This window comes from Pezoporus flaviventris, unplaced genomic scaffold (assembly GCF_033815535.1).
Source record: "Pezoporus flaviventris isolate CSIRO_AGI_PZ_B2104156 unplaced genomic scaffold, CSIRO_AGI_Pfla_v1 ptg000031l, whole genome shotgun sequence".
NCBI classification, from domain to species: domain Eukaryota; kingdom Metazoa; phylum Chordata; class Aves; order Psittaciformes; family Psittacidae; genus Pezoporus; species Pezoporus flaviventris.
In genome coordinates this window covers 67,908,337-67,933,330 of record NW_026892579.1, presented here as the reverse complement: position 1 = coordinate 67,933,330, position 24,994 = coordinate 67,908,337, and the positions used below count along the sequence as shown (strand labels likewise).

Here is a 24,994-nt window from a genome sequence, read left to right as displayed (position 1 = left end):
ATTTAGGTACTGCTCGAGTACTTTATTCTACTTAGCTGTTCCTCAATTTAAAGCCAAACTATCTCTGAACTTCTAGGATCACCCACAGCTAGATCTGACCAAAAGGAGATGGTCTGCTTAAACACACATACACCAGCACCTCTTGTTCTTTCCTTGCAAGATTTTTCCCAGCCTTCCTCCTGCAGTTGCCTTTGAAGACACCATGGAAGAGCAGCAAGGCTCTGGCAAACCAGAAACCACCACTTTTCACAGAAAAAAAGAGAAAACCACCCCTACAGCACCTCTTTCCAGTTCCCTCTCCCCACTGATTTCAAGGGGGGATTTCTCTGTTTGATGGGCAGTATTTTCACTAATGCTCATTTCAACATATTTTACTTACTTGAAATACAGAAGGAAGGAAACTAAATACAGGAAGTGAAACGATCTGGATTACCTACCTACAGAAGTACACCAACAGCTGAACACCTACACTTTTCACATACATAAAAAGGACATGAAAAAGAATCCCTGGGGTGGGGGAAGGGCTGGTATTTGATTTTGTGAGGGTTAACAGAAGCATATAACAATCATACATCTTTTAACTGCAGTATTTTGCCTCCTAAAAGCATTCACTGCTCATAGGCTATATGTGAGGAACCCGGTGTAACAGTTTTTTCAAGCTAAACCAGGACAACACAAGAATTTCCATAAGCAGACATGAGAGCTATTCCCAGACTCCCAAAGGAAAAGCACATGCTTTGAAAACACAGGCAAATAAGAGGCATTCTGTACGCCCATAAGAAATGACCAGCCATACAGATCTATTGCTCCCACAGAGTCATTTCCCTCAGCCTTCTCTTACTGTTCAGTAAAAGATGGTGTTTGATGCAGTGACAAACCTGAAAAGAGTTTGCCTACAAGACTGTTTGCACTTTTCATGCCAGCACACATCTGGGAATTAAAACACCAGTTACACAGCAACACCAAGGGCTCCTTTCACCATGGAACAGAGGATTCTGACCCATAACTTCCATTTCATTATCCTTCAGTCATACACACTTGCCTGGACTTCTCCACTCTCATAATACTAGGGATAAAGCAACTAAGAATACTGGTTTCTTTTCTTCATACATGATTAAGAAGAAGAAACTGCAGAAGCCTGAAAAAACACAATTTAACAACAAAGAAACACTGTGAAGAGATCCAATTAATCTGCCACTGCTGCTATATATAACCAAAGTGTTTGGCTGGTTACCTTTCCTGCTATTTGCTACCAGCAGTTCTATGCTACAAAATGCTCTTTAATTAAGAGACAGAAGGAGGCAAGTACACAGAAATGTGTTGAACACAAAGACATCGCCATGGCCAAGAAGCTAAACTGCTCCCATATTTACAGCTTCTTTATGCAGGGGGGATGCAGAGTCTAAACCAGTGAATTACTTGTCTTAATCCAACTGTGCATTAAGGCACTGACAGAAAATAATTACTTCTAGAAAGGGGGTAATCACCTTTTCCTCAAGATTAAATGAGCAAAACCTAACAGAAGAGATCTGCAGAATCTTCAGAATATCCCCTCACTGAGGATGAGATATTGCCATTACTAAACAGAATATAGGCAGAACTTCATGAACCCTGGAGGATGCCTCAGGACTCATCACACAGATGTATGTTCATCTTATAAACGTGATTCTTCAGGATTAAAAACAAAATAAAATTGGGTTATTGGGGGGGAAAAAATAATCTAGAACTAAATTGCTGTAAAACCAAAAATAATTCTTGTTCTTCAAGGCACATCTTGTCCCTGCTTGTGGCAGGTGGACTGGAACTGAAGGAGCTTTAAGGTGTCTTCCAACCCTCTACCTTCAGATGATTCTTGTAATCTTAATTCATTTCCCTTTTCATTCCTCCCTTAAGAAAACCATCAGAGCTGTGATGAGCTCTCAACCTCTGCCACAGCTGCAAAAAGGGTACATCAATTGTCCTGCATTGTGCTGGTCACACCGGGTTCTGGTTTGGAGTTCCGCTACATGAAGAGGAAAAAACCCCCATAAAACCCACCCCCACAACCCAAACCCCCTGATTAAGAAGTGAAAATTCCATTTGTATCTTTGCTGTACAGAGTACAGGCTCTCTGAAGATTACAATGAACAACCAAAAAGACAACTCCCTGTTCAAAAGTATTGGGTATCCAATCTCTCACTCCACAGTTACAATAGATCTATTTTTGGGAAGTGGACTATCCTACCAAGTGGACATCCTAAACTGCCCTAGCAAGTTGGCTGCTCTGCCGCAGTTAAAAACTGCCTTTGCATAACAAAGCTGAGTAGAGCACTCTCCTAAACTCCCAGCCATCTAGTTTCATTTTCCAGCACCCAGGACAGGATTAGGATGGGTTTATGATTATAAAACTCTTTTTTTTCTGGGTAATGACATGACAAACAATGAATCATGCTCAACAAGACTATTTAAATCACATGTACACAGTATACACACACACCGCTTATGCATCCAAAAGGAAAATTTGTATTTTCCTGTTAAAAATGAGATAGAAATGGATGTAAAACAGGATTTCTAGTGCTTACTTCAGCCAAGTCCCACCGAGACATTTTCATCCTCACTCTAATTTGTGTCCTGTCATTCTAATGCAAAACACTTGAGCTACATTTTTTCCACCCCTTCCAGCAAGGCAGTTAAATGTCATTTTGTAATAAGTCTTTAGCCAGCGAGCACAGAAACCATCACTGTCAGGAACAGAAACAGAAAACTGTGGCCCTCAGCTCCAGCGACTCTACCCTTGTTACTGAAGTAGAAGGCACAGGAAGATGTGTGTGCTCTCCAGGCTGCAGTCAACTGCATGTAAAGCAGCTATTAAATGTTCCTATTATACTAATAATCTCATTTATAAGCTATGATCTAAAAAATCATAAAATAAAAATTAAATATATACACAAGGTTTCTTGTGTATATATTTATATATATACATATATATGTATATATTTTATATACACAAGGTAAAACATGAAAGAGGGAAAAACCTGAAACAGCAGCTACTTTTGACCTAGAGACCATAAAAAGAGTATGATGCAAATCCACCTGAACAAATGGTTTTGATGCAACCTGCTTTCTCCACACACACTGTAGCAAGTTACACAACTCAGATCCAGTCTTCTGCTTTCACAACCGGATTAGAGCTTTATAAGGTACAGATTTTACTAGCCAGAGTTGGGGAGTCCTGGGGGAATGATGACAGGTTTAAATGCCAGCCTTTAAGGCAAGCAGTTGTACTTGCATAAGAAGCCCCACTAAGCCAGAAGTTACTGAAGTAACTGCACTATTCCTGTCTTCACAGGAGAGAGTTCTCTCTCCCCACACTCCTCACATGCATCCTAACCAAGGAACCAGTTCCCATGGCTGAAACTTATGCATAAAATAATCATGCAAATCAGATTACAGACATTTTATCTGATCAACTCCAATTTAGCTTTTCCCACCTCCTACTCAGTTCGTGACATCAGCCAGCTAAAAGAGCTGCTCTTAAGATAACTGTGTGCAAGTCATGTTTTCAGCTGTGGGGAGTATCAGAAATGCAAGATCTTGGGTTCAGCTGTCACCATGAAATAGTAACTGGTACTCATATGAAAAAAGATTAGAGTTTCATTCTTCACGCTCCACAGGGTTTGTGCAGGTTGTGTAAGTTGCGAGTACCTGAGGAGATGTAACTGTATTAGTATACCAGCCATATGCAGTCTTTTCTGTTACTCCTTTATATGTATGCACAGGTTGGACGGGGCTTGGAGCAAGCTGCTCTAGTGGAAGGTGTCCCTTCAACACAAACCACTCTGGGATTCTGTATTATAATGTTCATGTTAACATTTGTATCTGCGTGAGAAATAAAGACACATCACCCACAGTTCTGAACTGTCAATTATTTCACAGAACATTGTGAGAACCCTGGCTTTTATAACTCAGGTACTTGTAACAAAGCTAAAGAGCCATCACACCCCTATGAAGATGCTGGGCATTTTGTTTTCAAACAAATGCACAACTTACTACAGCTGGCCAGGCAGGGAGAGAAAGCAGTAACTTGATTTGGAGATAAATTACCACCCACTATCAGACAGCAAAACTTGGAGTTTGCTGTCATTATCCCCCAGTTTGACCTGGGTGTGCCATTGAAACACCATATGCTTGCAAGTGTTTCATCCTGGCCTGAACTTTTATTAACGTATTTCATCCCACAGAAGCACTTTGTCAAGTTAAACTAAGAAGCAAAACATCTCTCGTGGTAAATACACCGGCTTATTTTTAAACCAAGCCCACTGTTTCCTTCCCTGCCAACATCCAAACATACTCAAAAGTCTTTCTGGATACAATATGCCACACAGGAATCTCGGGACTCGAAGGCAACAGACAAGCTGCAAACGCACACAGTGAATTCAAACTTCAAAGAGTAGGTGGAAAACCACAAATTAGAGTCTCCTGACCTGTCGGTGATTCATAAAGTGGCAGAGCAGCCGTTCTCAATAGGCTAAATTCACTGCCCTGAAGCCTAAAGTGGTAACAGTAATTGCAGTTTACACAGTGAGTAACAGGGTGAGAGTCTAACACAGTCCTGCACCTTTTCAAAGGACTCATGTGCCACGTTTAGCTTGTTCAGTTAATGCCAGGCTTTGTCACAGCAAGAACTGCTACAGTTCATTTCAACTCCGTTAGTACGTGAAGCCCTACCGCAGGTACAAAGGCTACAGGTACCACTGAAACCAGCGCGAGCTGGCAGATGGCTGGGGGGTGGGAAGGGAAACAGTACTGAACTGCTTCCAAGCGGGTTCAAACTGTCACACAACGCGAACATGTGAGTCATTTTGTAACCATCAATGTAATTCTATCTAAGAATGTCTCTTGGCAAACATAAGGACACTTAGATTGCAATACACACGGATCAAACAGATTTGACTGCCAAATATACATTAAATTCCCTATTAATACTTAAAAAATTACTTATGCAGGGAAGAAAACCGTAAGTGGAGATCTCAAATTTGTACAAAACACGTTTCATCACCTCTAGTACATCGGAAACTGTTTATAAGAGCACACAGCACTCAGCTAAAATAAACCCTGATAAACATCCACAGAAACGTGGTTTAGTGATGGAAGTCACGAAGACATGACAGAAGCCATTGTCACATCTGCCATTTTCAGCACCGGAGCGCCCAAAAGGGTTAAGCTAGCTTTGAAAAACTGACTAAGAAAACCCTAAGTTCCACTCAGTGCTATCTATGTGACCACCGCGGCTTTATCTACACGAAAAGCCCCTTGCCAGCACACACAGCAGAGCCAACATCAGCACAAACCACACCGTGCCACGGCGCAGGCAAGATATCAAGGACACCACGGTGTTTACGCAGCACTAAACCTCAATTTAATCCTGCTAGCACCCAACTAACAACCGGCCCGTCTTGGGAAAGACTTCTTGGACGCTCCCGCAGCAGAAGTTACACGGGGACAGCAGCTCAAGCAACTTAAACAGGCAAGAGGTGAGACTTAAGCAGGCGAGAGGTGGCTTTAAAGAAGACAAGCGCAACAACCGAACGCACAAGACCCGACTGGGGAAGCTCCCGAGGCGAGAAGGGAGCAGTGACAACGCAGCCACCTTTGCCCCCGTTCCCCGGGCGAGCCTTGTGTAAGCCGCGGGCGGGCTCTCCGCTGCTGACCACGGGGCCCAGAGAAACTGCCCGGGCTCGGGGCGAGCACGGGGCAGCGGGCGCCCGGCCGGCGCTCAGCGGCGGAGGGCGGAGCCGTTATGGGGGGAACCTGCCTTCCGCGGCAACCCGGCCCAACGAACAGCAAAGGGGGAGCGGACAGCGGGCACTCACGTCGAGAGCTTCCTGGTCCAGAAGAGCCCCCCGGGCCAGAGCTCCTGGAGCTGCACGGCCCGGGCCAGGTTGTCCTTGATGTGCGCCAGGAAGCGGGCGGCCTCGGCCTCCAGGCGCTCGCCGTAGGGCAGCAGCTTGTTGTAGACGATCTCCTTCTGCGGCGGCGGCGGCGCCATGGCCGCTGCCCGCTCCGCGCCGCACCGCACCCGCCGCTCTCCGCGCCGCGCCGTGACGACACACCGGGCAACGGCGCCGCGCGCAGATCACTTCCGGCGGAAGGACCGGATGGGTCGGGTCACACCCCCCCCCCTCGCGGCCCCGGTAACACAGCAACGGGCGAGAGCAACGGGTCCTTGGGGGTGGTTAACGGGCTGCCGCCGGGGGGCTGGCAGTGCCCGAAGTAACCCGGAGAGCGTTGTCGGACACGGGCCTCTAGGGCCAGGCCAAGGGGAATGGCTTGAACCTGCCCGAGGGGAGACTGAGCTGAGCTCTTAGGCAGAAGCTCTTCCCTGTGAGGGTGCTGAGGCGCTGGCACAGGGTGCCCAGAGAAGCTGTGGCTGCCCCATCCCTGGCAGTGTTCAAGGCCAGGTTGGACACAGGGGCTTGGAGCAAGCTGCTCTAGTGGAAGGGGTCCCTGCCCGTGGCAGGGGTTGGAGCTGTTGGAGCTTCAAGGTCCCTTCAACACAAACCATTCCATGCAAACACCGACTTCAGAAAAAAAAACCATTCACCTCCCAGCAGAGCTCCAGACAAAGTCCAAGCATCACTCTTCACCCCCAAAAGCTTGCTGTAATGTTCAGTGGGGATGGACTTTACGCTGGACGTAATTGGCCACAGGGTTTGACAGCGGATTGTGCTGCTCTCTAAGAGGCTTACTTGAAATAACACCACCAGCCAGAAGAGCTCAATGGTGCCTGGTCCTGCTGCGAGCCCGTGGGTGCAGGATGAAGCTCGTCGTGGGGGTGTGATAACGGTGCCAGCAGTGCTGATAGTCATCCCCAGCTGTCCTAAATATAATTAATACAATTTCCCCTCAAGAATGACATGGTGACTGTGCAACAGCTGCTCCCTGATTAGATTTAAAGCTAATGACAAGGGCAAATCCTGTTTTCTGATCTTTATGCTCAAAGTAGCTCTGCTTAATATTACAAAAATCCCCCAAACATGGCTAACTAAGTGCTGAAAACACATTAGGAAGAGGAGAAATGCCACAGGAAGCTTAGGCATGGCCAGCAGTGCCCACAGTGTGCAGATACTGTCATGGCATTTTCCTGAAGAGCACGTTTATACCATCTTCTACATGCCTTTGGGATCAGGTGTTATTTTTATTTCCAGTCCATGTTGCAGGGGACACAGGGAACAATCCTGTGTGTTATAGGCACATAAGCCGTTATGAGCAGAGTCATGCTACTCTGATTTACCGAAGGAATCACAGCGATTCCATTCAGTGTTCAATACTTCTGAAACACCCTTCCATTCCCTGAAGATTTTGTATAACATAATCTCATCTCTGTCACTCTTTATATTAGTACAAAATACTTGGACTTCACTAGTATTTCTTGCAGCCCCTTCAGGCTCTGGAGCTGCTCTCAGGTCTCCCCTTCAGGAGCCTTCTCTTCTCCAGGCTGCCCCAGCCCAGCTCTCTCAGCCTGGCTCCAGAGCAGAGCTGCTCCAGCCCTCACAGCATCTCCATGGCTCCCTCTGCACTCACTCCAGCAGCTCCACATCCCTCGTTATCATTTTAGTGTTTTGGTGGTGAAAACAGGAGTAGCTGAACACTACAAAACAGTCTTATCGTCAGTTCAGACATGGATAAAATGGATAATGGGCCTAGAACCTGTAATAAAACCCCTCATGTTTAAGGATAAGTGAAAATACATGTGCCTTGAAACTGAAAAGTCTGAATCATTTCCTTATTTTCTGTCATGTGGGCAATTCTTCTTTCCAATTTAATGGTAACAGTGGTTTGTCTGAACAGCCATTTCCAATGTGCAAAACATTGATTAAATCTGAAGCATGCAGAGTTTGTTTGGACTTGGAGGAAAAAAAAAAAAAACTGACAGTCAGTGTTCTGAAATGGAAGCTGGCAGATCCAGAAGGAACTTCAGAGCTCTATTCTGTTGCTTTATAGCTACATTATCATAGAAAAATACCTCTGGAGCTTCTGCTCTTTCTAGTCCTGACACTGAGGCTTGATTTTTCACACATTTCTAAGTATTTTGCGTTGTGAACAAGCACCTCTGACCTCAGGGAGCCTGTCTGGTCTGAGCCGACCTGTGACTGTCATACCCCAGACACACCACTGCCTTCCACCAGAATTAAACACTTACCTTTTGGGGGAGAACATGCAGAGTGCTGTCAGCTCCTGAGGTGGTCACTGCACTAAACTGCCCTCTGTGGTCTCAGAAACATGATTTTCAGAGGCTGAAACGAGGAAAAAATTGATTCTGAATCCAGCACAGTAAGTACACATATAGTACTTGCATTCTGAAAGTGTTTCCTGCATAGCTGATTTACTAATTCCTTTTACTAGTTATTAAAACCCTAATCTTTCCCCTTTCCCCCCATACACTGGCATTCTGCTACTTAAATGGGGAAAAAAATGACATGTTTTGCCAAGTGAGTCAAAAATAAGTTTGTTCCTCAAGTTTGCAATGTGTTTTGGTGGCAGAGTGTGTAAAAGCACATTTGGTTCCCCAGTCATATGACAAGAGGCTCGCTTTCCTAACAAGGAACCCGTCTGTGCTACTTGCATCCACAGCTTTTCCATCTCTTATTAAGTAGGAGGAATATGAATTGAGAGCAGCCCAAATATGGCTGCAACCTGTTGGTTTTGGCATGAAATCCTGAGAACTGATGAATCCAAGTGCTGTAGTTGTGAAAGAGAAAATACAATCTTCCCATTCATGAGAAATGGGGACTGTTGGCGGTGGCGTAAGTCACGTTGTGAAGTGTTCACACGTTCCCTCCTTGGATGATTTGCTGCCTTTGGTCAGCTACCACCAGCACTGTCACTGCTATTCAGGGAACTTGTCACTCAGCCTTAACCATGGTTTATGCTCTCTTGGCCCCCAAGCTACTACTTTTCTTATATAGACATTTTGCTTAGTGACCCATCTGTCCCTTCCAACCTGACTCACTTTTTGAGAGAGAAACTTCCATATATTTTACAGTTTGTAAAAGAAAACCCAGTCCAACAGGAGCTTCATGTTACCTGCATCCCACTTACCCTGGTCTGTGACCCCCATACCTCCAAGAGCCCCATTGCAGAAACAAAGAATAGCTTGCTTTTTGGTGGTGTCAGTCATGAGGATCCTCAGACTTCCTCTCATCCCTGGGTTTCTAAATTGGTCACTCATCCAAAGCAGGCACTGGAAGGTGCCAAAGAGAGTCAAAAAGCTGCTGCCATTCTGCTCACCAGCTTTCAGGCAAGATGGCAGGAAATTCCTTTCTCCAGGAAGAAGCATCTGTGATTCCTGGCTGCAAATCTTCAGACTAACAAGGGCATTTTCACTGCAAGGAACTGCTCCATCCCTTCAGCATGGGGACTTGCAGCCTGCTGTGAAAGCCTTTAATTCCCTGTCCCTGGGAAACTGGGTGGCTCTACAGATTTTGGGTAGTAGCAGTTCCTTGCATGGTATAAACAGGGATGAGCAGTAATTACACCTACTGTGCCCCTAGGAAGTCAACTGCAGTTGTGTGAGCAAGATGGTAGTAAGATTAGTCACTCTAACCCATCTTCTGAAACACAGGAGTGTGATTTAAATCAGTAGTTTTAAGCCAAAGAAATAGAAACACTGATTTTAAAAACAACGTATCTGTGCTGGTTTGTACCTAGATATATCTCACCTAGAGACATATGACCTCCTTTACTTTATTGAGGAAAAATATGTTGCACCTCAATAGTAGTCAATAAGACTACAACTCATAAGCACACTTATTGCACAAAGTTCTGTTTGACAGAGACTACATCTATTTGGAGCATGGGGCAAGAGTGATTGCAGGATCTGAGTGAGGTGCTGAAGAACTTAAGTTTTCTGTATCCCATGGGACAAAAATAGGTTCTTCTGAAGCGTGATTCAGAGGAACTAATTTTAGGTCCCTAAAGTAAGGCTGCCTAAATACTCTATTGCATGTTTCAGATTGGATGGGGAGGTGGTTCAGCATCACCTAAAGCACATATACTGAATCATAGAATCAATGAGGTTGGAAAAAGCCTTTAAGATCATCAAGTCCAACCATTCCCCAGCACTGCCAAAGCCACCACTAACCCATGGCACTGAGGGCCTTGCCTACATGGTGTATGAACAGTTCCAGGGATGGTGACCCCACCACTGCTCTGGGCAGCCTGTTCCAATGCTCCCCCAGGTCCCTTAGCTGTTCCCCATCACACTTGTGCTCCAGGCCCTGCACCAGCTCCGTTGCCCTTCTCTGGCCCTGTCCAGTACCTCAGTGTCTCTCTTGTAGTGAGTGGCCCAGATGCTGTTCTGTTTCTGTAATGCCTGTTTAGATACACGTTCCAACAGAAGTGGAATGTTTCTCAGTTTAGCCTACATTAAACATAAACAAAAGGCACTTGTGAAGGGATTAAAATATTATCACACCTGTATGATCTGTACAACTTTACTACCTACAAGGCTGACTGAATATGGGTAACACTGCTATCTTTTACCTTCTCAGCGGTTCTGTTTATGACAGTTAAATCCATCCTCAGTTATATCACAAGATATTGTTTGGCCTTCACTCTTTCCCAGCTAAAGTTGGTGGGTTCCTGTTCTTACAAGACTGGACAGTAACTGTAAGAGGAGAAGAAAAATTCAGCTTGGTGAAATAAATTAATTTATAGCAAAATTTGTTTCCCCCTCCATTCCCTGGCTTTCTTCTTTAGGTGTCGTATTGACTAAGATATGGAAAGCAAAATTGTCTTAAATCCACACAAGAGAATCTGGCTTTGACAGTCTGTTTCCTTTACATATCTGAAACTCCTGAATATATCTCTGGAAACTGTTATGCCTGCAGGGAAAAAATATGATAGACTTAAGCCTCATTATAGGAGTTTCCTGCTGATTTCTCTCCAAATTACTTGCAGCTATCTGGAATAAATAACAATTCTTTGGATATGAAATAAATGCATCCAACTTGGGGGAAAGAGACTTTTTTTCTCTCCTCTTGAGGCACTGAGGTGGCTTTTTCTGTCGCATAGCCCTGCCAAACAGAAATCAGCTGCAGAGGAGCATGTGATGACAGTGAACTCGCAAAGGTCAACACGAGTGATCCAGCTCTTCTAGGAAATCAGAGCAACACTGTCCCATGGCAACACTGCTCACCATGGACACTGCTGTTTCACGCAGCTACTCTGTGGTTGCCAAAGCTGAGTTGTAGCAAACCTCACTTTAAGGGCTTGAGTAGATGATGGTGTTTTTATTTGCAGTGGTAAATGCATCCGTTGCATCTTCATCTGCAGTTGTCAGTTCTCTCATTTTAGTCTCTTTCCAGTTCTTACGTGAGCTAAAAGGCAATCCTATGTAACTTCTCTGGGCAGGATTTATCTTTCAAAATAGGAACAGACTGTGAAATACCAACTTGTTTGATAGTATCCCACTTGTTGTTGACTTCAGTGGGGTATCACACACAGCAGAGTGCTGCTTTGCTTTAGAAAACTGTATTTTCTTTTAGAAGAGCCTGCAAAACCCCTTTGGATCTCACTGATGGATGGAAGCTGTGAACTACTCATCCTAAAATATCTGCAGTCTCTCCACTTTTGAATTAGGCATTAGCTGAACATATAAGGTCTTCCATGTTGTTCCAGTTAGGAGAAGAAAATGGCAGTGTCTATCTAAAAAGATAAAGAAAAAAGTATAAGATCTGTTTTCCCAACACAGGATAAATCAAGTAACAGCCAAAAATCCTTGTTCAGGTTTTCCATCTTGTTTCAAGCAGCATTCAGCACAAATAATTGTGTTTATCACAGCCTTTGCTCAAGTGGTTGTTTAGGCTTTAACTCTTTAGGAGGATTTTGTGTTCACTGTTTCAATGTGTGGATCAGAGACATTAAGTATTTATGAATTCTGGAGGAGAGGCAAACTCACTTCAACATTCCCTGAAGCCACCAATCCTTTCTCTCCTGCTAAAGAATGATTCATACTTTGCTTCTGGCCCCAGGCTTTTATGCATTGAATCTGCACAGTAGACTTTTTGGCACACCTCTAAAGCAGCAGCTTCTCTCAGGGGGTGTTACGGAGACAAGCAGCAGATGAACAAACCTGGGAGAGGCTCACATGAAACATGAATGATAAATAGCATTCATTTGGGCTAATGTGACAAGTTGGTTGTGCCCATGTCCTAGTAACACAGGGATAATTGTGTCTGTGTCAGGGACTAAAACTGGAATTTAAGGAACTGTAAATTGGTGGGTTTATTCTAGTCAGGTGTCCCATTAAGTACAGTTCAAGGTGAAACAATGACTGTAACTCAAGGCTTCATAACAACCTCTTGCAATTGTAACTGTCAAAAAGGCCATTTAGGATAGAAGGAATGCTCTAATTAAGGAACACAATAGGACTGGAAATCCAGAGGAACCCCAAGGAGAGGGCAAAGTCACTTTTGCCACATTTGTATATTGTAACTTAAAGGCTAAGCCCAGTGGAAACTGAGCCCTATTTAGAATAAAGCCAGAAGCTGCCCTTCTGTTGGGCAAAGTACCAAGAACTGGGTGGGTGAAAGAACTAAGGAGGCTTAAAAAAATCAAGCGAGAAAGAGAATCTGTCTTGAACAAAAAGAACAGAAAAGAGAGTTTGTAATCTCAAAAGAGAGCTCTGCAGGACAATGCAGTAGTGTTAACTGTTACATCCTCACAGCGATACCACTATTTGCAGCCCCCATGTGTTTTCTTTTTCAGCAGTACTGCAGTGGATGAATGCAGAATCTGATTCATGCTTTCCTGGCTTTGCCAAATGCATCCTCAAATCCCATAACTGTCCTATGAATTAATCTGCTCACCCAAAGGTCTGATGAGACATGGCTGGAAAAACACTTGTCCTTGGAGATTCCAGCCTCCTTGTCTGAGTGAGGGATTGGTCATCAGCATCCGGAATGGTATCAGCAGGAGGCCTGGCAGCCACTGAAATCAACAGAAACTGGGTCAGAGCCACTCTGGTAATCCCCAGCAAACAAATACCTCTGAACAACAGGGCATTTTGAAATGGGAAGTTGGGAGGAAAGAGAATTTGGGGTGGTGTCAGGCATACCAGAGATGTTACCAAGCAGACAGAGCGCGTAACAGCTTGATGTGCTTTCACTGCTGAACACAGCTCTGCAGCACATCAGCTGCTGCACTCAGACTGTAGATATTCCCCTCTTTTTCCATTCCATTCCCAGCCTCTGTGCCTTTTTCTATTTCCAGACCATGCAAACATCTCTTTTTTTTCTAGGAAAGCTTTCAGTTTCTCTAAGGCTGACCTCAGTCTTTACTGCAGAAACATGAAAGAACAGTTTCCTGTGACAAGACTAAAATGAAGAACTAAAGACTAAGAACTGGGCATTCATACAATTTTACTTCCCCTCTGCACACTTCCCATTTTGTGCAGCTCACAGACAGACGTCCTGAGTCACAGGCTATTTTGTCACATTTAATAGTGCTAAATCGGGTTTTCATCCCCTCCTTCATCTGCTTTTTAAGCTCATTATGCTTTGGCATTGATGTTCTGCAGCTGCATTTTCTCATTCATGCACAGTGAGAAAAGTTGTTCCCTTTGTTTGCCAGAAAGATATTACCTGGTATTTTGTGTGATGCCCGTGAGTTCTCATATATGAGAAATAATGAGGCTATTGACCATTTATGATTACACAGACCTGTGTGGTATCCTCTGCTGGACAGGATAATAGTCTTCTGTCTCAAGAAGACAGAGGATAGTGTTATTCTGCTTAGCCTTCCAACATATGAAGCTGTTTCAGGCTTCAGATCATCCTTACTGATGTTGTCTGTTGCCTTTTCTGCTGATTTTGGGCTGAGGAATGGCTAGAGCAGGGTATTTGGTACAGCCAGGGTTTGCACAGTGACCTGTGGGTTATTTTCTGTTTTGCTTTCAGTTAACATTCTTCTCCTAAGGGTTTTCCTTGACAGCTGCTGAGCCTTACATTGATCTTATAAAACTCCGCACATTAACTCCAGAACTGGTTTCTTGAATAAATGGCTCATTTAGAAACCAAGCTGTGTTTGCATAGTTTGTAGTGCCTTTGCTCAGCACATGACTTTGTTTAATAACACTGAATTTAGTCTGACTTTTCCATGCCCAGTCATTTAGTTACTGAAATACTTCTATAGTTCTTCACAGTGGCACTGCTCAGAGTAATTCCATACAGGATTCTGTCAAAACCTTTTTAAAACTCCAGAAACACTGCTATCCACCAGATCACCCTTTTCCATATAACCAGTGATTCCTCAAAAGCATTCAAGTTGATTTGAATTATTGCTACAAAAACCATGCTGATTCCTCCCATTTGATCAGAACTACTGATGTTTTTATGGTATAAGAATGGATGGAAGTTTGGGTCTGACAGCAGCAACCTTAGGACAAAAGAGAGGGTATGCAGGACTCCACTGTAGGCGTCTGTTTCATACCTATGGCAGGCATTAGTGTTGCCTGCTGCATCTAGATAACGTGGTATGTATTTCTAGAGCTTCATTCCACCTTTCAGAGGCAAGAGAGCATCTTCCTTCATCCAGATGCTGATTTTCACCAAATTCATTACATGTTAATGTCTTTTAAACATGCTTTCCTCATTTGACTGGAGTCAGCCAGCAGATTCAAACCTGGAGAAAGATATGGGAGGTAACAGGCAGATGGACACCATGAATGCAGCAACATCACCTCTTCAGGCAAAGATTGTGATACTGGTCAGCATACTCTTACCAGAACAAGATCCTGTACTGGGGGACAATGAAACGAGAACAGAAGGACCATATGAAACCATCCGAGAGATTTTGTGTTACAATATAGATGCAATCTATGGACTTAGTGCTCTTCAGGATTTCTCTCTTTTTATCTTAGCAAGATGAGCATGTCAGCTTGTTCTCATTGCTATTACTAATTTACCATTTAATTTTCTAGCAGAAATAATAATTCAATATACCAGTTTAAGGAGGCGGCATTATGGGAACTTAAAGCAAATGTTTGGAACAGACTCTTTATGTTCCCAGAGAAATGTCTGAATTAAAATGACAATATGCCAATATTTATTGCTAAATCTAAGAAGCTATTCCAACCCCCCACTCCAACAGCACCTGCCTGGACATCACTTGTTCTCAGATACCCCTGTAATAATAGCATATCTATTTTATCTATTTCAGCCCAAATTAAGCTTTTGAAGCTATCCAGTCCCAAGAACTGAAGTGGTAATCAATTCAGTAAGAGTGGACTGAAATACCTGATGACACAGGCTCCACTAACACACGGCAAGATGCTGAAACACTAATTAGGGTTTCTCTTTGTTGCTTTTGAGAAGAAATGGTGGGTTAATGCAGCTAATGAGAATGAATCAAGTTGTTTCATAGAACTGCAAAACGTAACAGCTGTCAACCCACCTCCATTCTGAACCATTCCTTTCCCAGCCCACACTCCTTTGTGCTTTCTTAGGTCTTTTATAGAGCCCTAAATCCTCCACGAAATCTGACATCATTGTTCTAGTGGCTGTGGGAAGGGTGGTGCTTGAATTTCCCATATTTCAAAGGGAATAAAGAACTAATTGCTTTAAATGACCACATCTCCCCCTCAGTGTATTGCGTAAGAAGAGAAAATATAATCAGCACCAGCAGCTCAGTCAATGTATTTCCCCAAATTTTAATGACTTTTCTGTGAATGGATACTTAATAAAATGTCAGATAAATTTCCTGCTCTCGTATCAAGCTACGTGACTAAGACTTCTCATGTGCTCCCTCTAACTGTAAGAAGGAGGCCTGGGCTCCCCTTCTTCACTGAGCCCCAGTCCCTCTGCACTTTCTGTTCTTTGGACCTCACTGGTGTCTCCAGTAAAACCTCAGGGAACATGACATTTCAATTTGATAAATGATAATTCAGGTAAAACAGAGATCACGACAACTCCAAAAGAGCTGCTTGCTAAGTTGAGGAACTTTAACACTGTTTGCATGCAGAATCAACTTCTTCCTGACTCACATTGCTTTTACATGTTTGTTAGCTCACAGTTTCATATCTGTCACCATATAACTTGAGCTCCTTTATATAAGCAGCCCAGGATTATAGAGCATGAGAGGGACAAATTTAGGTGCCATCCATGCAAGGTTTGGCTGTAGTCCTGCAATGTGATGTGTGTGGGCATGACCCCTCCTACGCACAACACTGCACTTGCTGCAGTGGGCCTTGGCACAGGTGTGGGGTCCTCCCACATCAGTCACATTGCTGGAGTTGGGTCAGGAAACAAATGGTGTAGCCAAGTCACCTGCCTGTGTGATGGGTGTCCCGTTGATACGTCTATAATGTATTTAGTCAGTCAACCAGCAAGCAAATGTTCTACAATTGTGATTTTTGTCCATGCATTATTACTTCAGCAATCTTTCATCTGTATTTTTCCTCTTCCAAAACTGAACACAGTAGTTTTTTCAACCATTCAGTTAACACTTTTCTCTAGGTTACACTATTGTATACACATTGTATAATTACAATATAAGTAACCAGGTAGCTCATTCTCTAAGATTCTCTAAAATTTACATGCTTGATTTTCAAGTTTTGCAGTTCTACAGTACAAAGTAATTTTGCATTTATGATGCAGCTAAAGAAAACTGTTTCCTCCTGTGGTGTTCTATTTTAACATGAGACTTTGGTTTTTGCCAAACACTACTTTGCTTTTTTGGCTTGTTAACTTGTATCTAAATGCTCTCTCTCCACACACACCCTTTTTCCTACACTTTTCTGCAGAGGGCTTAGACTCTCTATAGTATATGAATATACTGTATGGAAAGTATCTAAAGCTTAAATCTTTACTTCAGTTGACACTTTAACAACCACTCCACTTGATTTTTAATTTCCTCTAAAGCAGCTGCTTATGGCTATTGGTAATGGCCCTGGCAAACCCCTTACAGGTTAGAAACCCTTCACTGTCTTTGCTACAGTTTAGGGAATGAAAGTTATTTAGCATTTATTTCTGCATGATTAGAACATTTCCATTTGTTAGTTTTGCAACAAACCATTGTTTTACATCTTGTACTGAAGAAGGCAGGCTAAGGCACTTCAAGAATCCCACTGTGTGCCTGTCTTGTCCTTCAGGGTTCTAAATCTCATCTTTACAGCGAAGGAAAATACAACAGCTACTGACAGGATGAAGCAAGGGCATATCTTACTGAACAGTTGGTCAACATTAAACCTTCAAAAAGTTTTTGTATATTTAGATACAATTTAAATGAGACAACAAAATAAAGACCCTGAAGAAGTTTGTACAAGCATGAAACAATTGGTGTAAAAATGGAAATCCTATTACTTTTTATTCAGAAGTAAAGTAATGAGCGTGAATACAATTTATGAAAAGAAACTGTGATAAGGGAACAAGGGAAAGAGGAAGGCCAGTGAAAAAAAGTAGAGAGCAATTTTGCTTGAAGAAGCAAGCATAAAGGAAGGACAGGGCATTATTTTAAAGAATAAAACCCAGAGACAAATACATATTGCATTTGATGGAAAACAAGCAAGAAGAGAAGCTAGAAAAGACAAGCTAAGCTTTCATAGCTTCTAACCCTCTTCCTGGGTGCTCAGTGCTCCCTAGGTAACAGCAATAACCAGGCAACAACAGCAGTAGCTCTTTGTATCTAGAGGCTTTGGCATCCTTTGGAAATCACTCATCAAAATCAGCTGGGGACCAACAAGTGAATCAGGTTTAGAGCTTAGTTCAGATAAACAGAGTGATAAAACAGAGTGCCCAAATATTAAAAATTTTTAAGAAAATATACAACTGAAGATATCAGCTAGGAAGTTGATGGTGAGAGATCCAGAATGCCAAAGAAAAGGCTGGAATGTTAACAGTTTGTAGATTGTGTAAGAAACTCTACAAAAAGGTAGCAGGAGGGCAGAAATGCAAACCACAGACAGGACTGAGGAGGATCCATTTAAATTAAAATGGTGCAGAAAAATAGCAGCATAGTTACAAGCTGAGGGATGAATTAAGACAGTGAGGTGGGAGGTTATGTGCCTGATGGGATATTGTGTGTACGCTAAAGATAGTAGCTTTAGGAGTGGAAAACCTTGAGTGGATATGGGGGTGTGAGGTGACAGCCACGCAGAAAGAAGGCAGGAGTAGTGGTAAGTATTGAAGGGAAATAAGGTTTTAATGCTTCTCCAACTATTCTGTGCCAGAGATGAACAAAAGGATAAATAATGAAGCTACAACTTTCAAAATAACTTTAACAACCAAAACAAAAGCTTGATAAATAATAGATTCTTTTATCAAACAGTTGTTATTGATAGTGGTCAGTGTCAAGGGCATCAATAGCTCTAACTGCCCTGACCAGCCCCACCTGGGACCCAACCACACCCCCTCAGCTCCTTGCTCCAGAACTCCATTTAAGCTCAGGGCTGAGCACATTCATTTCTCATAAATCATAGGTGAATTAATCTTCAGCTCTGTCTTCAGCCTTATCTCTAGGATACCTCTTATTTCTATGTTGTAGCTGTGTTTCCAGGTTTCTGCTGCTTCTGGATGGATCCCGCTACTAGCGCTTGGCTCTGCTGGCCCTGCTCAGGTACTCTGTGACTGTGTCACTTAAGTGTTAGGGCCACCCTTGTCTCCTTTTGTAGCAGCAGTTGTGCTGTTCCCTGATGTTTGGCTGCAATGTAGTAGGTTCTTGGTGTTTTCAAACAATAATATTCTTAAATATATCCTTTCTTTATGTTATGATTAAAAACAGAGTAGTGGGAAAACTTTTCCTCACTTGGAGCAAGTACTGGGAGGATTTCTTAAAGGGTTACTGCTCAGAGTAGAGGCAGATGACCTAGTAGAGGCAGTGGTCATATTGGCCCTATTAACAATAGAGTTTTCCCCAATTTCAAGAAACTTGCCAAATAAAGCACCTTTCTAAGCAGCCTTCAGAATAAAGAAGCCCTTCTGTGAAAGCTTAAGTTGTAGTAATAGTTGTTCCTAGGTAACACTATGCTGGTAGTAGAAGCCAATCTGTATGAACACGAAACAATGACTTCTGAAGGAGACAGAGGAACAAAAGTTGGCTAGCACATTCATGAATTAATAAGGATATGTAGTGATCAGAAAAGTGAAATTAGGATGGTGAAATAGGAGATGAATCTTAAAAAGGGGATTGCTGTGAGCATACCACAGGCCAGAACAAACTGGCACCATAATGATCATCACAAATTCATTCACTGCAGTCTTGAATGTCTCACTCAGGTATTAATCATGACTGTTGCTGCTTTGTTTTAGTAATAAAAAGGGTCACCTATATTTACTCAGTAGCAAACTGAATCCAACATGTGGTTATAGCAAAGCTGGCAGCAGTATGAAAGACTATTTCATCTTCAGATGATATACAGATCTTATGGCATTACGTTTTTTTGTTCATACTCAAGTTCATTCTAAAGGTTTGTTGCAGGAAATGTTCTTAGTCATTTGCATTCCTCTGCAGTATAATCAAAGAATATATCTTATGCCTTGACAGAGGTAGGTGTTCAGCATTTGTTACAATTGCCTGTAGCTTTAGGATGTGCAACCAGCCAATTCTTAGCCGCCCTCCCCCCCTTCCCCCGAGTAACCAGCTGAAAATGGGGTAAACTTCATTGATTTCACAGAGAGTGTCTACATGTCTTGATAGACAGGCTGAGAGAGCTGGGCTGGTTCAGCCTGGAGAAGAGAAGGCTCTTTAAAGGGAGACCTTAGAGCAGCTCCAGTGCCTAAAGGGGCTGCAGGAAATCTGGAGAGGGGCTTTGGAAAAGGGCCTGCAAGGACAGGCCAAGGGGAATGGCTTGAACCTGCCCAAGGGGAGACTGAGATGAGCTCTTAGGCAGAAGCTCTTCCCTGTGAGGGTGCTGAGGCGCTGGCACAGGGTGCCCAGAGAAGCTGTGGCTGCCCCATCCCTGGCAGTGTTTGAGGCCAGGTTGGGCACAGGCGCTTGGATCAAGCTGCTCTAATGGAAGGTGTCCCTGCCTGTGGCAGGGGTTGGAACTGGGTGAGTTTTAAGCTCCCTTCCAACACAAACCATTTAGTGATAGTATATGATAAAGCTCTCTTGTTACTTGGGGTATTTGAATATTGTTTGATAACTAATACTGATTACTTTGACTGTAAAGTATTAGATGTTTCATGGAGTTTCATCTTCTGGAGTTCTTCAGGCTCTGTATGGTGAAAATAATGAAAAACTCAGATTTGTGTAGGGAGAGTGGCAAAAGGTTCTTATGGCAAACAAAGGAAAAAATCTTAAACAGACTTGTCAGAAAAAGGACAATAACAATAGGAAGCCAGGAGATGAGAGTATCTCTGAGCCTGGAAGCTCTCAAAGACAGGCACAGGAATGGGTCCCCATGCTGAGAAAAAGCCAGTGCAGAAAGGAGGAGACCTGAGTGACATTGAGAACTCAACTTGAAACGTCAAAGATTCTCTGCTAAAACAAAGGTTGACATTGCCAGCCCTGGAATCTGCACATAGGACAGTGTAATCATACCAGAACAAGCTCTGGTTTAAAGGCTTGTGTTACAATGCTTTGTACTGTAAATAGGCTCTATTGTACGTTTATTTTTTACCTGTCTTGCTCTTCACTGCTGATAGATGGCAGCAAATGACAGAGGACTTTCCGTCTTTGCTGCTTTCCGCTCCTCTTTCTGTAGAATCCTCCTCCTCAAAAACAAAATGGTGCTGATGCACCACTAGCAAAATGTATAATCCCTGCCAAGGCAAAGGCTGTGCAGTTAAAGCAAACGATGAAACTTTGTCCATTCTCTTCCTGTTCCCTGTGGTACTGGAAATCTTCTGAGTAGTTTTGTTCTGCCCTGGCTTGAATGTTGTTTCCCTCGTTAACTGATGTGCTCAGGAAAACAATTTCATGTTTTGATATCTATTAACAGCCCTCTTGTTTTGAGATCCAAGCAGATAAGCAACCCTTAAGTTAACCAAAGGGTTATGCTGCATTACTGCTAGGACATGAAGTGGTGTGTGGGAGGGAATTGCCTAATGGAGACAGCAAATGACTTTTAGTGTAAAGTCACAGTTCACCTGCTGTTGTGTTGGTAAGGGCAGGCTGAGCTCATCCTCTGAAGTTGGTTATAAGTTGTAGGATTCTGCCTGAAAACACTTGGATGTTTCAGGAAAGGCAAACGAGGGGGGATTAAACTGCAAGCAGACAGAAAACGTAAAGAAAGATCTCTGTGGTGGTTGGTTGGAGACTCCGCCCATTGAACAACCAATTTCTGCTCTGTATTTTTGCACATGTAGCATCTTCACAAAAGAAATTACATGTCAATGCTTCTGGGAAGGCTTGCTAATGAAAACAGGAGCACTAATAGGTACCACTGAAGGTTTGCTGAACAGCTTGCAGGAGGTGAGCTTGCATCTCGCCTCATGCCGTGCCAGATGAGGAACCCAGCCTCTCGCTGGCCCTGCTTTTCCTGTACGTTTTAGCTTTCAACTGCTTAACTTTCCGCTTTATCAGTCAAAATTACCTCAGTTCAGCCACGTATGTGAAATATTTCGTGTTTTAATAATCCCTGTATATCCCTGGCTGGTTACCTGATGCCTGAGATGGGGAAGCACAGCTGGGCGCAGACGCCTACTGCTGCGGCCCTCAACGAGGAGGCAGCCTCGTCCGAACCCTTCCTCTCTTGACGCTGTTCTGACCTCAAATACAAGAGGTACACCGCCTTCACGGCTCTACAGGGCCCGCTGCTCCTCAGGACACGCCGCCTTTGCCTGCTGTCCCCTCAGCGCTGCGGGGCCGCGTCCCTCACAGACCGCCCCGGTGTGTTTGTGTGTGGGGTTCATGCCCCCCCACACCGCCCCCTTAGGCGTGAGGCGGCCGCGAACGCGGGAAGCTTGAGCCTTGCGCGCTCCCGTCCGGGTGCCGTAGCTCGGCCGCGGTCCGGAGCGCAGCGAGCAGCGGCTGTTCCCGGCGGCGCGGCTGCCATGTCCGCCGTGGCCAAGGCCTCCGGCGCGCTCAAGTCGGTGGATTACGAAGTGTTCGGGCGAGTGCAAGGTGAAGAGACGGGGACGGGACAATGGGCGGGCGGTGAGGGGCGCCGGGAGCCGCGCATGCGCCGAGGTGGCGGTGGAATGAGGGGTGAATGTGTCCCCAGTGTGAGGTTCCCCGGTTCCATGCAGAGCACAGGCCGGTCTGCCCTAAAGCACCTTCTGTCAGCGCGGTTATGTGGGAATGCCGCCGCCTCCCGGCTTAGGCACCAAAACTTAGGTGAAAATGAAGTCAAAGGCGATTTCTTTAACGTCTTCGTTAAAGCTGCATGTGCTGTCTGCTCTAATGGAAGTAGTCGTTCGCCGAGGGGGGGAGGCTCAAGGCCAGCTTGTACCCAAACTCCATAGACTTTGTCCAATGTTAAAATTCAGTAACTCCTCCTTAAAACTTCTGTGAGAAATGACCGCAGGTGACTTAGATGTACAATAAAATACATACATATGAAGCGAAATTCCCGAAAGTGGCATTCCTTCAAACTGTTTTACTGTGTTTTTCCTTCCTTTCCAGGTGTTTGTTTCAGGATGGTAAGGCAATGTCTGATTTACCAGCTCTACTTTACAGTATAGTATTTCCAGTGCTAAAAATACAGCAGCAGGTCGGTAGAGTGTAAATATATCCAAGCTGAACTTTTGAGTTCTAGGTCAGAAGGCTGAGTAGTGTAAGTGGGTTTAAAGGGGGAAAAATACGTTTGTTTTCTATTACTGTTACATTAAAATGGATTTTTAAAAGGTTACTAAGCGTGTTGCTTGTTTGTACAGTATCTAAAGGTTGTGTTTGGGTTTCTTGTGACAGTGCGGCCACAAGGACGTTATAACAAGTTAATCTTTGGAAAGGTTAAGCCTGAAATTCTTGATGCTGGCTTCTGAAAAAATGTATTCCAATTTAATCTTTTTAAATTGCAATTATCATTCTTGTATTTAAGAAACTCATTGTGTTTCCTGGTAATGGTGTACTACAAGCACGCAGTCTGTGGCTCGTATTCCAGCTGAATATCTCCTCCAGCTCTGAATGTGCAGCAGGTAGTTTTGAATTTCACAGGAACCTAAGAAACAAGAAGGCACATTTCCAATAGGAACAGCTTGTTATCTGGGAATAGCGGACTCCACTTAATGTAAGACCTAAAAGTTGCTTTTGGACAAGTTAGCATGGACAAACTGCTCATAATCCTCTTGAAAAATGCTCTTCATAATTAGTAATGCCTTTTCATTGGCTAAATTACCCTGAAATTTGTTTTGCCTTTTCAAATGTAATCATATTAACCTGAAGCTTGGCTGTTGGCATTAGAACTGGTGTCTAAACAGGCTGATAATGCACATCTGGTATCTGTGTGCTGTTTTGGGTATTGCCACAAAAAAACCCAGCCCACACCTCAAAAAGCAATGTACTTGGAAGTTCCTGCTTTTATCACAAGAAGTGAATAGCTGGGCAAATGATTCTAATTTGTTGTGGTATTGCAAAAATACTAGAAAACCAATATAATTATGACCTTATTTTTCTTAGTAGTGCAGCAGCTGGGGCAGAATTTTAAAGGGGAAAAGATTTAAAATAAAACTGGAGAAAAACTGAGGTTTATTCATGTAGCCAATTTAATGAGTTTAGACACTGTAATTGTTGAAGAGGAAAATGAGCAGTGATAGGAACTAAAGAAAGGAATAGAGTAGGTACAAGGTAGTAGTGTGCTATTAATAGAGTTCTTTGTGATCAAAACTGTTGAAAGTTTCTAAATAAGGGAGCAAGACTTCAGCCTCTGTAAAGAAAGAAAGCCTCACACCATCAGGAGGTTTGTATGCATGTACCTGTGATAGAGGAAGATGACTTTTGTGAGCAGTGTGATGTCTTGGTGGGAGCCATCATGTGTATATTTCTTTTTTTGAATAGAAGTATTTAAAGCTGTGAAAATGGAAGTGGGAATTAACTCACATTTCTTATGTATATGTGAAACCTCATTCTTGTTCAAAAGTTGGCTGCTTCTGCTGCAACTTCAGAGCTGACAGGAGCATCTTAATGCCTCAGTATGATCATCGTGGATTTTTAAGTGTAGGTCTTAAAGCTGTGAAAATGAGCTATGAAAGTGGGGGTTTAAGTGATATATGTGTGGTGTATGTGCTGACACTGACTGTCCTCTTTCATTATTTTGTGAATCAGTACACGGAACAGGAAGCGGCGAAGTTAGGAGTGGTTGGCTGGGTTAAAAATACCAGTCAAGGAACTGTAACAGGCCAAGTTCAGGGCCCAGAAGATAAGGTAAATGCAATGTAAGTATTTTTGTGGTTTTTCCTAGTCTCACCATAGTCACATACAGCAGCATTTTTAATACAAAGTGACAAGTAGAGCCATATGTCAGTAGTTTAACAGCACTTTGAATCATCAGTTTTAGTTTTGAAGAGTTAAAGAGATGCGTTCTTTTTTAAGCCGTACAAAATGTCTTTAAGCCTCAAAAATGGTGTGTAGCATCTGCCAGTTTTAATTTCTAATGTCATGTGGTTTCAGAGTATTCCCCTAATATGCTCTTTTCCTGTGAAAAGAAGAAAAAAAGCTTTTATTGATACAAGTGAGCAAAGACCTCATTTTTAATTCTTCATTACTTCTCTGGTAAGGAACAGAGTGAGAACTTCTTTACTTAAATCAGTTTAAAGGAAACTCTGTTCAAATATGATTTTTTTTTTTCTGACTTAAAAATATGAATCTAAAATACACACTGCAGCAAGGGTCTGTAGTCTATCACCTGGAAATAAAGTTTGAAATGCTTTGGTGTCTCTGAAAGAATAGTTAATGATTTTGTTTATTGCCAGTTTCCAAAAGCTTAAAGCTATAACTCTATGGAAATGATGCCTGGAAAAATACAAAGCCAAGTTCAGTGGCTTCTGACTGTCAGTTTTTGCAAGTGTGTATAGGGAGATTGTTTGGAGTCTTTTAAAATTCCTTCAGTGGTTTCTGTCAGCAAAGAATGAGTGAT

The 24,994-nt window shown here is 43.2% G+C and overlaps 3 protein-coding genes and 1 long non-coding RNA gene across 8 annotated transcripts in view; 2 read left to right on the top strand and 2 right to left on the bottom strand.

Moving 5' to 3' along the window:
- PSME4 (proteasome activator subunit 4) overlaps positions 1-6,117 on the bottom strand; it is a 60,494-nt gene extending 54,377 nt beyond the window's left edge. For 2 of the 3 annotated variants that reach the window (XM_061461700.1, XM_061461701.1), the window contains exon 1: positions 5,853-6,117. In XM_061461700.1, coding sequence (XP_061317684.1) covers positions 5,853-6,028 — 176 coding nt within the window. In that variant the 5' untranslated portion in view covers positions 6,029-6,117. The remainder of the gene's footprint in view (positions 1-5,852) is intronic. The other variant, XM_061461702.1, reaches the window with a different exon arrangement.
- NPHP1 (nephrocystin 1) overlaps positions 1-24,994 on the top strand; it is a 179,074-nt gene that overhangs the window by 138,578 nt on the left and 15,502 nt on the right. The gene's annotated exons all lie outside the window — the stretch shown is intronic.
- On the bottom strand, positions 10,542-20,750 carry LOC133273374 (uncharacterized). Its single transcript, XR_009744767.1, has 3 exons — positions 20,600-20,750; positions 12,852-12,972; positions 10,542-11,688 (listed from the first exon to the last, which is right to left on the bottom strand). It is a non-coding gene; the product is annotated as an uncharacterized LOC133273374 (long non-coding RNA).
- Positions 21,936-24,994, top strand: part of ACYP2 (acylphosphatase 2) — a 44,871-nt gene continuing 41,812 nt past the window's right edge. The window contains exons 1-3 of the mRNA XM_061461749.1: positions 21,936-22,044; positions 22,546-22,562; positions 24,184-24,293. Of these exons, the coding sequence (XP_061317733.1) occupies positions 21,975-22,044; positions 22,546-22,562; positions 24,184-24,293 (197 nt within the window). The 5' untranslated portion in view covers positions 21,936-21,974. The remainder of the gene's footprint in view (positions 22,045-22,545; positions 22,563-24,183; positions 24,294-24,994) is intronic.